This window comes from Portunus trituberculatus, chromosome 45 (genome assembly GCF_017591435.1).
Source record: "Portunus trituberculatus isolate SZX2019 chromosome 45, ASM1759143v1, whole genome shotgun sequence".
Lineage (NCBI taxonomy): Eukaryota > Metazoa > Arthropoda > Malacostraca > Decapoda > Portunidae > Portunus > Portunus trituberculatus.
In genome coordinates, this window is record NC_059299.1 from 4,294,980 (window position 1) to 4,309,979 (window position 15,000).

The window sequence follows — 15,000 nt, forward strand, 5'->3', positions numbered from 1 at the left end:
ACCACCACCACCACCACCACCACCACCACCACAGGAATTACAAAAGCACCACTTCCTAACTCACTGACTGACACCGTAACACTGGCACCCACAGGCACACTAGGCACTATATATCAAAGCGCAATGACCCTGAGCACGCCGTGACGTCACACACACACACACACACACAGAGAGAGAGAGAGCGTGGTACCGGTAATGCAAAGGAGATTATCTGATTACATGTTTGACGCTGATTCTCGCCTCGTAAAAGAGAATGATGGAAGGGAAGAAAGAAGGAGGTGAAAGAAGGCAAGGGTGAAAGAAAGGAGGAGGCGAAGAGTGATGGACGTGGAGGAAAAATCAAAGAAAGTGGAGAAATTAATGGAAATGTTAAAATAAAGAAAATGGAGACGAGAGAGAAGGAAATAATGGAGGACAAAGGAAAATATCAGAGAAATTAGAAAATAATGAAAAATATATATACGAAAAACAGAAAAAGGGAAAATGCAAAAGGAAAAGAAAGAATATTAGGAAATCAGAAAAAGTTAGAATGTAAGAGGCAAAGAAAGAATATTAGGGAAATTATGGAAAAGAGAGGTGAGAAGGATGAAGAAAGAGAAGGAGGTGATGAAGAAACGATTAGAAAGAAAATAATGTAGAAACGGAAGAGGTATTTCAGTGTTGTTGTTTTTGTTGTTGTTGTTGTTGTTGTTATCGTTGTTGTTGTTATTGTTGTTGTTGATCTTCTTTTCCTTCTCCTTCTTCACATGCATCACGTGGGTAACAATTTTCCTACTTTAAGTAATGAAACGGTAAATAAATCGAGAACTGCTTTACTTATTTGAATTGTAAAGAAAGCCTCACGTTGTTCTTATTGTCGTCTGTTATTGTGGCACGGAAAACTCCCAAACAACAAAACATCGCACACATCACACCCAAACACAGAAAAGCCATAACATTTCCTACAGCAAAAACAAAATTAAGGTAAATATGAGAGGAATTAATAACAAATGTGAAAGAAACTTAAATCTAATTATATAAACTTTCTTAAAACAAGATGTAAAATTTAAAAGAGGGAAGAAAAATACCTAATGAAATGAAAAAAAAAAAAACACAGGCCAAGGTAAAAAAAAAACATAGGCCTAACTATATAAATTTTCTAAAAACAAGAAAAAAAGAAATTACCCAATAAAGTAAAAAACAACATGCCAATATGAAAAAAATAAAAAGAATGAAACAAAATGAAATAAAGAAAAGTCCAATAGTTTCTGAAATCAAGATGTAGAATTGAAAACTATTAAGAAGGCCATTTAATTCTTCCCTTGTTTTGCATCACACTTGACCTTACCTGACCCAACGTGACCTTACCTCCGTGACCTCCTGACATCTCAAGACCCAGACGTAAACAATAACAGAGAGAGAGAGAGAGAGAGAGAGAGAGAGAGAGAGAGAGAGAGAGAGAGAGAGAGAGAGAGAGAGAGAGAGAGAGCGTCAAGGTCTCTGTAATGGCGTACACATAGTAGCTTCCTGGCAATATCACGTTTCTATCAACACACACACACACACACACACACACACACACACACACACACACACACACACACACACACACACACTAATGAACTATACGTATTAATGTGGATTTATTGATATAGTCTTTACCATCTAGTAGTAGTAGTAGTAGTAGTAGTAGTAGTAGTAGTAGTAGTAGTAGTAGTAGTAGTAGTAGTAGAAAAACAACAACAACAACAACAACAACAACAACAACAACAACAACAACAACAACAATTAACAAGACACAACCAAGATATAATAGATAAAAAAAAAACACAACCTAAACAAAACAACAAGATAAACAAAAGATAAGGAAACAGGAGAGGACCAAATCAACTCCTTTAGGCATACAGATAAGATACAACAACAACAACAACAACAACAACAACAACAACAACAACAACAACAGGAATCAAAACCATTTACCTTTCATATATTACAATCATTTCCTGCCTTTTTTTCTACCTGTTAACTGTCTAACCTCCTAATTACATCACGTTTTTTCCTTTATAAACGTCGAGAATTATACACACCGATCTTCCTAACTACTTCCTCCACTCACAGATGTTTGCTTCTCTCTCTCTCTCTCTCTCTCTCTCTCTCTCTCTCTCTCTCTCTCTCACCTTTTGTTTCCTAACCTTTAATATCACAAGTTACCTTTACCTGCCCAATCAAGGTGTGCTCAGGTGTGCTATACTCCCTTGATTTATTCTTAGATGAGGATGCAAACAGTCTCTCTCTCTCTCTCTCTCTCTCTCTCTCTCTCTCTCTCTCTCTCTCTCTCTCTCTCTCTCTCTCTAGTTAATGTCCCGTGTCAATGCATTTTTCTTTTCTTTTTTCATGATTCATGCTTCAAATTAATCATAAGGTCATTCTCAGTCTTTCAGTAATTTGTCTTGTTTCTTTCCTTTCCTTCCTTCCTTTCCTCTTTTCCTTCCTTCCTTCCTTCCTTCCTTCCTTTCTCCTCCATTCTCCTTCTCCTTCTCCTCCAGTATCAAATGAAAAAACAAACGTCATTATTCCTATTCAAAGCCATATCTCTTCCCTCCTCCTCCTCCTCCCACGCAAGTGTCTGGAAGGCCGCGGAGGTCACAGCATGCCCTTACCTGACCTTCTCCCAGCCTGCATGAAAGGGCACAAGGGCTTCTCAGGTAACACCCAGGTAAGGCCCCAGGAACCTCAGGAAGTTGGCCAATCAAGGAGCATGTTCTGTTTTGTGTCTTTTTTCAGTCCACCCTCCTCCTCTCCCGGTCCTCCCCCACCTCGTACCCCATTTTCTTTATTTTTTTTTCGTTTTCTGTTATTTTTTTTATTGCCCCCACTCCTCTATCGCCCCCTTCTCCCTCCCCCTCTGGCCTCTTTCTCCCTCTGATTCTCATTTTTTTTCTTTTCTTGCATTATTCCTCCTCCGCCACCTCCTTCTTGTTTTCCTCCTCCTCCTCCTCCTCCTCCTCCTCCTCCTCCTCCTCCTCCATACTACACATATACCCACTTTTTTTTTTTTTTTTTTTTGTCTTGAATTTCATAAAAGTGGAAGTTTCGTTTTCTCTTCTCTTTTTTTTCATATTGATGCATCTTTTTTCATTAATTTTCACTTATTTTCTATTAATTTTAGTGTAGCATTTCGAAGTTTTTAAATAGTGAAATTGTAGAAGTAATATGATCATCACCTCCCCCTCTCTCTCTCTCTCTCTGTCTCTCTTACACACACACACACACACACACACACACACACACACACACACACACACAGATGCCAGAGTCAACACAACAACAATCAACTAACACTTATGAAGGTTAAAAGAACACAACATGATTTATCTCTATTCCCGTCGTGTTTGCCATTAACCCCTTCAGTACTGAGACGCATTTTTACCTTGAGTTTTGAGTGTGATTAGACGATTCTGTTTACATTAGGAAGCGTCTATGGAGGTCAGAAGATTAATGGCCCAGAGACTCCACTATAATAAGTTTCTGAAGCTGTGTAAAATCGCCAAATGGTAAGGAGAAGGAATAAGAAAATGCATCGTGGTACTGAAAGGGTCTAATTAATTCTTCATCTTCACTTACTAAACAAGATCAAGATTTACGAGCAAAGGTTCAATGCATCTCACCTGCGATTTGTTTGGATGAGGCGCTGCGAGGGAGGAAGAGGAAGAGAAACGAGGAACGAGGAAGGGAGAAAGGAGGAAGAGTGGTAGAGAGGGACAGGAGGATACGAAGGAGAAGGAAAAGTAAAGGGAGAGGGAGAGGGTGTGGGGGGGGAGAGAGTTTGTGGGTTGTGGGATGGTGTGTGTGTGGGGGAGGTTATGATATCTCGTTATGTCTGCGGTTAGGATTGTTTGTAAGCATCTATGTTCAAGGTATGCTCCTCCTCCTCCTCCTCCTCCTCCTCCTCCTCCTCCTCCTCCTCCTCCTCTTCTTCTTCCTCCACGTCTTCCTTCTCGTCTATTTTCCATTTTCTTCCACTCTACTCCTTGTTATTACGTTATTTTTCTCTCTTTTTCCTGATATCATTTGTAATTCTTCTCATTCTCCTCCTCCTCTTTCTTTACCTCCTTTTTATTCCTCTACAAAACCGTGATTATATTTAACTCTCCTTCTGATATCCTTTACAACTCTCTTCCTCTTAGTTCCCTTCCTTCTTCCCTCTTCCTCCTATTTCTACATCCTTTACTCTTCCTTCTCCTCAGCTATTTATCCTTCACTATACTATAAAACCTAGTAATATATAGTTTCCTGACATTTTACTCTATTTCTCTCTTTCTCTCCTCTTCCTTCTGTGTCTGTCTGTCTGTCTGCCTGTCTCTTTTGTCTCTTTCTCCAACTCTCCTCGCTGACTTCAATTTTCCTTCCTCCTCATAGTCTAATCTCACACTCAAAGCACACCATTCAATCTGACGTCACGCTACCACCTCATTCTTATCAGCGGCTTGCTACACACACGCTATCTTGCCGGAAGGGGATAGCTTACGAGGGATGAGAGGGGGGTGAGTGGGGGGAAAGAGAGACGGGTGAGTGGGGGGAAGAGAGGGAGAGAGATGGTAACAAGCACAGTGTAGCAAAATTCCATAGCTATTTTTTCTAGTGTGAGTAATTTCCGGGTTGTTGAGAGGGTGAGGGATGGAGAGAGAGAGAGAGAGAGAGAGAGAGAGAGAGAGAGAGAGAGAGAGAGAGAGAGAGAGAGAGAGAGAGAGAATGTCCATGAGAGGGCTATTATGTATATTATCACTCTCTCTCTCTCTCTCTCTCTCTCTCTCTCTCTCTCTCTCGACGTGTTGATAAGCCAAACACAAAAAAGCTGAGAACAAGAAGCTGATTCTGCCATAGATTAACAGCGGTGGTGACAGCGCATACACACACACACACACACACACACACACACACACACACACACACACACACACACACACACACACGCAGTTTATACAGGCGTCGCTTGCATATTTCAAGCACAACAAAAGACATAGCACCATTGTATACATTTTAACACACACACACACACACACACACACACACACACACACACACACACACACACACGGATATAGTTACAAAAAAAAACCCTCACAACTGAAATGCTTGTCCTTTTTCAACAATGGCGTAATTTTTTTTCATCTACAATAAGAGAAAAGAAAATGTCATGAAATCCAACAAATGACAGAAAGAAAAGAGGAAAATAATGATGACGAAAAAGATAGAAAAGAAAATGTCATGATTTCTTACACTAACATTAGCAAACTCGAGAAAGAAAATAGGGAAAAAAATAACAAAAACATAAATAAAACAGGGAAACATCAACACCAAAAGTAAGATAAAACACACACACACACACACACACACACACACACACACACACACACACACACACACACACACACACACACACGAAACATTTCAAATTACGGAAGGAAACAAGAAAACAAACTTAACAGACAAAATAAAAGAAAAAAAGAAAAAAAACAAAAGAATAAGGAAACTTTAACACGAAAACTTATAAAAAAAAAAAAATTGAAAGTTAATGAACAAGGAATAAAAATATCAAAGGTGAACAAATTAAATGAACACAGGTGAGCACAAAACACACCTGGACACCTGAACCTTCTTGTCTCGCATTAATAACACACTAAGATGAGACTCAGGAGGAAGAGAGAGAGAGAGAGAGAGAGAGAGAGAGAGAGAGAGAGAGAGAGAGAGAGAGAGAGAGAGAGAGAGAGAGACTTTGATTATATAGCGGTAATGAAGTATGATGATGATGATGATGATGATGATGAGGAGGAGGAGGAGGAGGAGGAGGAGGAGGAGGAGGAGGAGGAGGAGGAGGAGGAGGAGGAGGAGGAGGAGGAGGAGGAGGAGGAGGAGGAGGAGGAGGAGTAGATAAAAAATGACCAATAAAAATTGATGTCTTTTACGTCAAATGATAACGTGAATTTCGTCTATTTCCGGAGTAAGTTCTCTCTCTCTCTCTCTCTCTCTCTCTCTCTCTCTCTCTCTCTCTCTCTCTCTCTCTCTTCCTCTTCCTGATTCTACTGCTATTTATCTACTTCCCTCTCCGTCCTTACTACCATCTTCCTCTTCGCATACGCTTTTTTCCTTCTTCCTCCTCCTCCTCTTCCTCTTCTACCACCTCCACCACCTCCTCCTTCTCCTCCTCTTCCTCTTCCACCTACGTATACCTGTTCAAACTACTTTTTTCGCCACCCCCCTTAATTTTTTTTCATAACTCCTCCTTTTGTTATCGATCTATTCCACCCTTTATCATTTCCTCCAATTCCACACTTCCGAAGTTTCACCAAATGGACTTAAATGATGAACAGGTAAATATGACGTAGCCCCGCATTAGCCAGGTGATCGAAGACAGGTAAGCTAGCGGATAAGTGGCTTTACCTTCGGTGTAATCAGGTGTAGTGGTGAAAAAAGTAGCTTGGCAGGATACGCGAATTTGAAGCACAGGTGAACTTTCGTAGGTATGCAGTGACGCGCAAGGTGACGCCAGGTAGTGAGCGAGGTAAGACGTGGGTTTAATGCAGGATATATTGGGAATCTAAGGTATATTTCGTCATTGTGTTAGTGTAAAGGGAAATTTAGACTAAGAGCACTAGAGTGTCGATAATAGTGACAGCAAGGTGAGTTCAGGTAATTAATGAGCTAATGAGCAACGTAACAGGTAAGTTTAATGCAGAATATATTGAGAACTTCAGGTATATTTTGTCATTTTGTTAAAGTTACATGTGATTCTAGACTAATCATTAACAAAAAACTAATAAATAAGATAATAAAGACAGCCAGGTGACTTAAGCTAATGGACAGGTGAGTTAATGCAGAATATACTGGAAATTTCAGGTGGATTTTGTCGTTGTGTTAAAGTTACGTGCATTTTCTAGACTGGTAATAAGCGGCAGTAAACTTGAATCATTACGATAGGACAGGAGGAGATAAGGAAAAGTGTTTGTTGTAAAGGTGTGGCGAGGGAAGGATGAGGCGGATTAAGGCAGGAAATAGATGAAAATGTACTAAGAAGATTTAAATGTAAGAAAGGGTGAGAGAGATAACATGGAAGGGAAATAAAAGTTAGTTGACAGTAAAGAAGAAGAAAAAAGATACGAATATGATAATGATGCAATAAATAAGAGATAAAGATGAAAGAATGAAAAGAGAACAGAAGGAACGCTAAAGAGTGAAATATTAGAAAAGAAAGAAGTAAAGAAAATAAATAAAGAGTAAAGAGAATAAAGACTGATTAGAGTAACAATGAAAAAAAGACGAAAGGAAAGGTAAAGAAGGGTGAAAGATTGACACAAACAAAAATAGAAGTGAAAGAAGAAAAAATGGAAGATGAAATAAAGAAAATAGATAAAAGAATGTAGAGTAGAGAATACAAAAAGAGATTAGAGTCACAATGGAAAAGAAGAAAGGAATGGTAAAGAAGATGAAGGATTAAGACAAATAAAAAAATACAGATGAAAGAAAAACAGATGAAAGAGAGAGATAGGAAAATGCTAAGAGTAAAGAAAATAAAAATAGGTTACACTAACAATGAAAAAGAATGAAAGGAAAAGTGAAGAAGGAGAAAGGTTTAAACAAATAGAAAAAAAAAATATAGGTGAAAGAAAAACAAATGAAAGATGAAATAATGAAAACAAGAAAAAAATATTATATAGTAAAAAGATAAAGACAGATTAAACTTACAATGAAAATGATGAAAGGAAAATAAAGATGAAGAAGGTGAGGTGGAGGGACTACTTCTCTCACCTGTTGGATCTCAAACTCAAAAGGATCAACATTGGCAGGTAGAGGAGAAGGAAGATCAGAATCCGCCACCCAGCACTCTGATCCCACACTGAGGCGGTAATGGCTTGTCATGTTGCCTGCTTGTTTCCTTTTTTCCTTCTTATTTATTTCCTTTTCCCTTTTTTCAGTAGTGTTAGTTCATTTCTCTAATTTTCATGTATTTTTTCTTCTCTCGATTTGATTTTTATTGTACTTTTTGTAGTTTTGCTTCTGATTTTTCTTATTTCTTTCTCTTTCTCTTCGTTATTACTATTTTCATTATTTTCTTATTCTTCTTCCTTATTCCTTGGTCTCTGTTCCATATTAATTGTTTTTCCTTATTCCTTTCCCTCTCTCTTCGTTATTAATCCTTTTCCTTTTTCTCTCCTTCTCTTCCTTATTGTTATTCTTTATTACCATTTGTCATCATTGTCTCTGTTCATTGCCTCATTATTTTCTTATCTTTTTTTGTAGTTTTCAGTTTATCTTCTTATCGTTTCCTCCGCCTTTATTTATCTAATCTTTATCACTATTTTCCTTTTATCATCCCTTTGATATTCTGTGTTCCCACTAAACCGAATAAAAACCCTTTCAGTACTGGGACACATTTTCATCTTAAGATTTGCGTACGATTAGACCATTTTATTGACATTAGTAAGGGTCTATGGAGGTCAGAAGATTAATAGCCACAGTCTTCACTATTTCAATCCCCCACATAAGTTTCTGAAGCTGTATAGTCATCAAATATTAAGCAAGACGTTAAACTCGAATAATGCTTCAAAATAGGATCACACGTATATAGCGAACTCCACTTTAACCGAACACCCGCCAATCCGGATCGTCAAAAACCAAACACATTCTCTTCCAAACTCTTCTGAACTCTCCCAGGTGACTCCCACAGCATCCCCTTGGCCACTGTCACGACCAGCGGCACTGTCTGTCACATTACAGCGTTTGAAATGGACACAGTTGCCAGTCGCATGTTAATTAAAAGGCACTCGTCACAATAGCCAACCATGTGTGTGTGTGTGTGTGTGTGTGTGTGTGTGTGTGTGTGTGTGTGTGTGTGTGTGTGTGTGTGTGTGTGTGTGTGTGTGTGTGTGTGTGTGTGTGTGTGTGTGTGTGTGTGTGTGTGTGTCTGTGTGTGTGTTAAGGCTTCAAGATACATGTTAGATAATACTGAAGATGGATATTTGATGAGAACCGGATGTCTTGAGAGAGAGAGAGAGAGAGAGAGAGAGAGAGAGAGAGAGAGAGAGAGAGAGCAATTTGGCACTCACACACACACATAAAACACATTCACTTCATTAAACATTCCTCATTCCTTCATTCCGTCTATCTTCCCTTTAACCTTCCCACCTTCCCCTCCCCTCCCACTTCCCCTCTCTCTCCATCCCCCCCTCCAGCATCCTTCCGGGGTTTCCCACTTGCCTCCGGAACCATCCTTATTAGGTCACCCCTTCCTCTTTCCCCTTCCCCTACATTGCAACCTATCTCCTGTTTCCCGCCCCTCCCTCCCCTCGTCCTTTCCCATAACACCCTAACAACCTTGGTAAGTCTCTCTCTCTCTCTCTCTCTCTCTCTCTCTCTCTCTCTCTCTCTCTGACAAATAAATCTCTCCTTCACTCCTGTTGTGCTCCTTAACCTCTCTCTCTCTCTCTCTCTCTCTCTCTCTCTCTCTCTCTCTCTCTCTCTCTCTCTCTCTGACAAGCGAAACCTTTCATTATTTTTCCACTCTATAATTGTTACCAACCATATAAGGCCAAGTCAGAGTCAAGGTTACTGTTGTTATTTACTATTTACTGTACAGAGCATTTTTCAAACCCCACACACACACACACACACACACACACACACACACACACACACACACACACACACACTGGGCAAATAAGGAAGCGAGGGAAGTGTGTAATGAGTTTATTGTGACGTGTAATGTATACGCTCTGATCCGCTACTCACTGGAAAAAAGAGGAATAGTGTTGTGGGTGCGATATTAGATTCAGAAACTCTCTCTCTCTCTCTCTCTCTCTCTCTCTCTCTCTCTCTCTCTCTCTCTCTCTCTCTCTCTCAACATGACTATTTTTTTAGGTCCACATATACGATTAGCCATGTTCTCAAGAGTGTTTCCTAGGTTAAGAACGTAGAAATCTTGTTAATCTGACGTTAGAAATGGATGAACACTCTTAAAAACCCGTGTAACTTCAAATAATAGACGCTTTTCAAAGTAGATCGACAAGGAAAAACGCAGAACAGTTTTATAGGATCAGATCGCATTGTATTAAGACAGACAGACAGACAAACAGAAAGATAGACAGAAAAACAGAGACAGATAGAGAGAGAGCATTCAGTAAGGTAGCAAATTCAGATCAGTAAGTAGGAAAGGATTGATGAATTAATAGAGGTCTTGAATTGAATAGGAATAGAAATACAAGAAGGAGAAGCATAGACAAACTCCCCAGGGTCAATAATCACGAAATAACGGGTTTGAGAATGAAAAAAAGTTGCATTTCAAGAACCAGATAGGAAGAAACTGGTCCTCGAATATCGGTACATGAATGGGAAAGATTCACTAACCAGGTTCTTGGTGTTAAATTATTGAAACTTTAAGAAAATATATGAATAGAAATGAAAGATCGAAATATATACGTATACTTTTTAGAGAGATTGTAATGTGTTTTTTTTTTGGGTGTTAAATTGGTGAAACTTTAGCCCCTTCAGTACCGTGACGCATTTTTATATTTATTCTGGTTAATAATTGGTGATTTTATACAGCTTCAGAAACTCATGTTGGGGATTTAAATAACGAAGACTGGACCACTAACCTTCTGACCTCCATAAACCCTTCCTAATGTCAATAATATGGTCTAACCAGCTAACATTATTAACCCCTTGAGTAACATAACGCGTTTCTATATTCATTCTGGTAACTATTTGGTGATTTTATACAGCTTCAGAAACCCATGTGTGGGACTTGAATAGTGAAGGCTCTAGCCATTAATCTTCTCACCTTCATAGACTATACCTAATGCAAATAAAATCGTCTAACAACACCCAAACATATGGTTAAAATGTGCCCCAGTACTGAAAGGGTTAAGAAAATACGTGAATAGGAATGAAAAATGATAATAAATACGTATGCCTTTATAAGATTGCCAAGTATGGATTAAATGTCTTCTTGTTCCTTCCTTTGTTTTCTTCATACACTGCCTCGGAAACGCTCATAAAGGAAGGTTGTAAAAGTGCATAAATTCAGCTTGTGATGTTGGATGCGGCGTTCTTCATCTCCTAAACCTAATAAAGAGAACTGGATCTCCTTCAACTCTTTACGGTGTGGGATTATATTACTTCACTGACCCAGAAACGCCGATAAAGTGAGACTGTAAAAAGTGCATGGGAAAATTCTCAGTTTGTGGTGTTGAAAGCGGTGTTGATCCCATAAACGTAATAGAGATTGGATCTGGATTATATTATCACTCCACAGCCTTAGAAACACCGAGTTTGTATATGAGAATGCAAAAATCTCATAGACGGAATAAAGAAGGTTGGATCTCCTTGTAGCGCAATGTAAATCCCTTCACGAATCTTAAAAACACCAAAAAACAAAGATTATAAAACATTAAAGTCACTAGCTGTCTTCAAATCACTATTCACCACATATATAATAAAAGCAAGTTAGAATTTTACCTTAATATAATAATGGTTCATTGTGCATCTCTTCACTAACCCAACAGAACACTATTAAAATACCAGTTTCTGTTATTCAAAGCCTGTTCTTCTTATAACCGAAATAAAGAGTGTTGGAATCCCTTTATGGCGCATCGTACATCACTCCACTGGCCCTGAACTTGTTAACCTCTTCAGTACCATGACACGTTTTCATATTTATTCAACTTATTACTTGGTGATTTTATAAAGCTTCAGAAACTTATATGGGGGATTAAAATAGTGAAGAATGAGGCCATTAATCTTCTGACCTCCATAGACTCTTCCTAATGTCAATAAAATGGTCAAATCGTACACCAATCTCAAGGTAAAAATGTGTCCCAGTACTGAAGGAGTTAAAATGCTAGCTTGTGTTATTTAAAGCTCTGTTCTTCTTATAAACGGAGTAAAGAGTGTTGGAATCTCTTTATGACGCATCGAACATTACTCCACTGCCCCTGAAACTGTTGAAGAGAGACCGTGCTTGCTTTACGAGGTGTGAGTCCTGGGGTGGAGTTTATGGTAAAGGCTGACAGTCACTCCCTGGCCACGTGATCACCTCTGCGCTTTGTGACGGGAACAATAAAGCGCCCAAACCTCTCTCTCTCTCTCTCTCTCTCTCTCTCTCTCTCTCTCTCTCTCTCTCTCTCTCTCTCTCGTCTTCCTTCTTTTCTTTTTCGATCGGTAGTTAAGATGTGTTTTTATTTACCTATTTGTCTATTTACCTTGTTTTTTTTTTTTTTTTTTTTTTAATAGGTTTTGATGAGTCTCCTTTTCCGAACAGAGAAACCTATTACTTTATATTCCATTGCTTTTATGTCAACTTTTACTATTACTAATGCTATTCACGCAAGTTTTCCTCCTCCTCCTCCTCCTCCTTTTCCAACACCACCACCACCACCACCACCACCACCACAACAACAAACCCATTATCTTTTCACCCGACACTAAAACACAGATTCACAAACAACCCAGAATGTGAGACAACCACCACCATCACCATCACCACCACAACCACCACCACCACTATCATTATCATCATCATCACCACCACCACCACCACCACTATCATCATCAAACAGCCCGAGGGAACATCTAACACGCGCCCTTGGGATTCCACTGAGGTGCGGCGCCGGCTGGACACCTCCCCCATAGAACCCCGGCCACCACCACCACCACCACAACAAACAGGCAATGCAGGTGATATTAGCACAGTCACCCACTTAAAAGGGAGGTGACGCACGTTTTCTATCATCCATTCACGGCATTCATTTAACCGTAGACTAAAATATATGATAATTTCTATGTATTATGTCAAATATTTGCAACAAGTAGGGTTTAAAATGCATGTGCTTTATCGTAGAGGTAGAAATGAACTGAACGAAGGAGTGGAAGGGCATGACGGTGTTCAAATAAAGCTCTGAAGTGTAAATAAAGTCAAGTAAACGAAGTGCAAAAGACGATAAAAATTGAAATGAAATGCAGCCTCACTGGTCCCAAATAGAAACCAGTCACACGGGCCCCATCCTCCTCCTCCTCCTCCTCCTCCTCTCCTCTCTCCTCCTCCTCCTCCTCCTCCTCCTCCTCCCAAGAAGACCTAACCCAATATTGACCAGAATGACCATGGGATCACTAATTACATTGGAAAGAGAGAGAGAGAGAGAGAGAGAGAGAGAGAGAGAGTAAAAAGTTATCCAGATTCGGTAATAAAGTGAAATGGAGGAGGAGGAGAAGGAGGAGGAGGAGGAGGAGGAGGAGGAGGAGGAGGAGGAGGAGGAGGAGCAAGGAGGAGAGAGATTTAGCTAGAGGGAGAAAGAAATAGAGATGGGATGACAGGAGGAAAGACAAGACGAAGAGATGGGAGGAGGAGGAGGAGGAGGAGGAGGAGGAGGAGGAGGAGGAGGAGGAGGAGGAAGAGGAGGCGCCGGGAGGAGAAAAAGAGAATGAGATTGAGAAGAAAGTAGGAATTGAACTAATGACTCGACGAGAGAGAGAGAGAGAGAGAGAGAGAGAGAGAGAGAGAGAGAGAGAGAGAGAGAGACGAGCTTTACCGGAGTCTAAATTTCACTGGTAAATGACACAGCCCCCTCCACTCAGCACCGCCCCGCCCCGCCCAACCCCGCCCCGCCCATCCCATCCCGCCCCGCCCCGTTAAAATCCCCATCATGTCCTCCAGATAATGGTAACTATGACAAGGTCTCTCTCTCTCTCTCTCTCTCTCTCTCTCTCTCTCTCTCTCAGCTTTCTTAATTCAGTTTTTTTCTTCACTTTCTTTTTTTCTTCCTTTACAAATTGGTGTTTCTTCTTCTTCTTCTTCTTCTTCTTCTTCTTCTTCTTCTTCTTCTTCTTCTTCTTCTTCTTCTTCTTCCTCCTCCTCCTCCACGCTTTCACTGGTCGTGTTGCAAGCTGAAACGATTCTCTCTCTCTCTCTCTCTCTCTCTCTCTCTCTCTCTCTCTCTCTCTCTCTCTCTCTCTCTCTCTCGCCACTATTTTACTGCCTTCCTTCTGCTTTTTATCTTTTCTTAGTTTATTTCATCTCCTCCTCCTCCTCTTCTTCCTCCTTCTCCTCCTCCTTCATCTTCTCTTCCTCCTATTCCCTCTCCTCTTAATTTACATATACGAGTACATATCTTTATTCCATCCGTCCTTCCTCCTTCTTTCTCTCCCACACACCGACCTATCCTTCCTTCCTTCCTTCCTCTTTCCTTCCACTCAGTAAGACGCACAAGTTTTCAAGGTCGTCCTCAACCTTCAAACATTCCTTCACGTCGAGGAGGAGGAGGAGAAGGAGGAGGAGGAGGAAACAAACACGAGGGAAATGTGATAATGATGATGAAACGCAAGAACCGTGAGGAAGAAGGAAGAAAAGAGGGAGAGGAGGAGGAGAAGATGAGGAGGAGGAATAAGGAGATGCTGGTAATGAGGCGGAAGATTACAAGGAGAAGAGGAGGAGGAGGAGGAAGAAGAGGAAGAGGAGGAGGAAAACAATGAACGACTGATAATGAAAACAAAAGTCGACAAACAGCAAGAAAAAAATATGACAACAGGAAAAGATAAGAAATAATTAAGAAAACAAGAAAGATGGAGGAGGAAAGATAAGAGATTACATGAATGAAGCACACACACACACACACACACACACACACACACACACACACACACACACTACTAAATAATCAAAGAAAAATATCAATGAAAAAATCTAAATAAAGACAATTAAAACATTATGACTCTCTCCACGCGTATGTCTGTCTGTCTGTGTGTCTGTGTGTCTATATGTATGTCTGTGTGTCTATCTGTGTGTCTGTTTGTGTATCTCTCTGTGTGTGTGTGTGTGTCTCTGTCTGTCTGTATGTATGTCTGTGTCTGTTTTGTCTGTCTGTGTCTGTCTATCTGTCTGTGTCTGTTTTGTTTGTCTGTGTCTGTCTATCTGTGTCTGTGTGTCTATATGTCTGTCTGTATGTATGTATATATGTCTGTTTTGTCTGTCTG

General features: G+C 40.0%; 1 protein-coding gene across 3 annotated transcripts in view; it reads right to left on the reverse strand.

Annotated features, from left to right (window-relative positions):
* Positions 1–15,000, reverse strand: part of LOC123519325 (chloride channel protein-like) — a 106,641-nt gene that overhangs the window by 38,815 nt on the left and 52,826 nt on the right. The window contains exon 1 of one of the 3 annotated variants that reach the window (XM_045280544.1): positions 7,786–7,996. The exons of the other annotated variants lie outside the window; for them this stretch is intronic. Coding sequence (XP_045136479.1) covers positions 7,786–7,896 — 111 coding nt within the window. The 5' untranslated portion in view covers positions 7,897–7,996. Of the gene's footprint in view, positions 1–7,785; positions 7,997–15,000 lie in introns of those variants that run through there. 3 annotated transcript variants of the gene reach the window in all.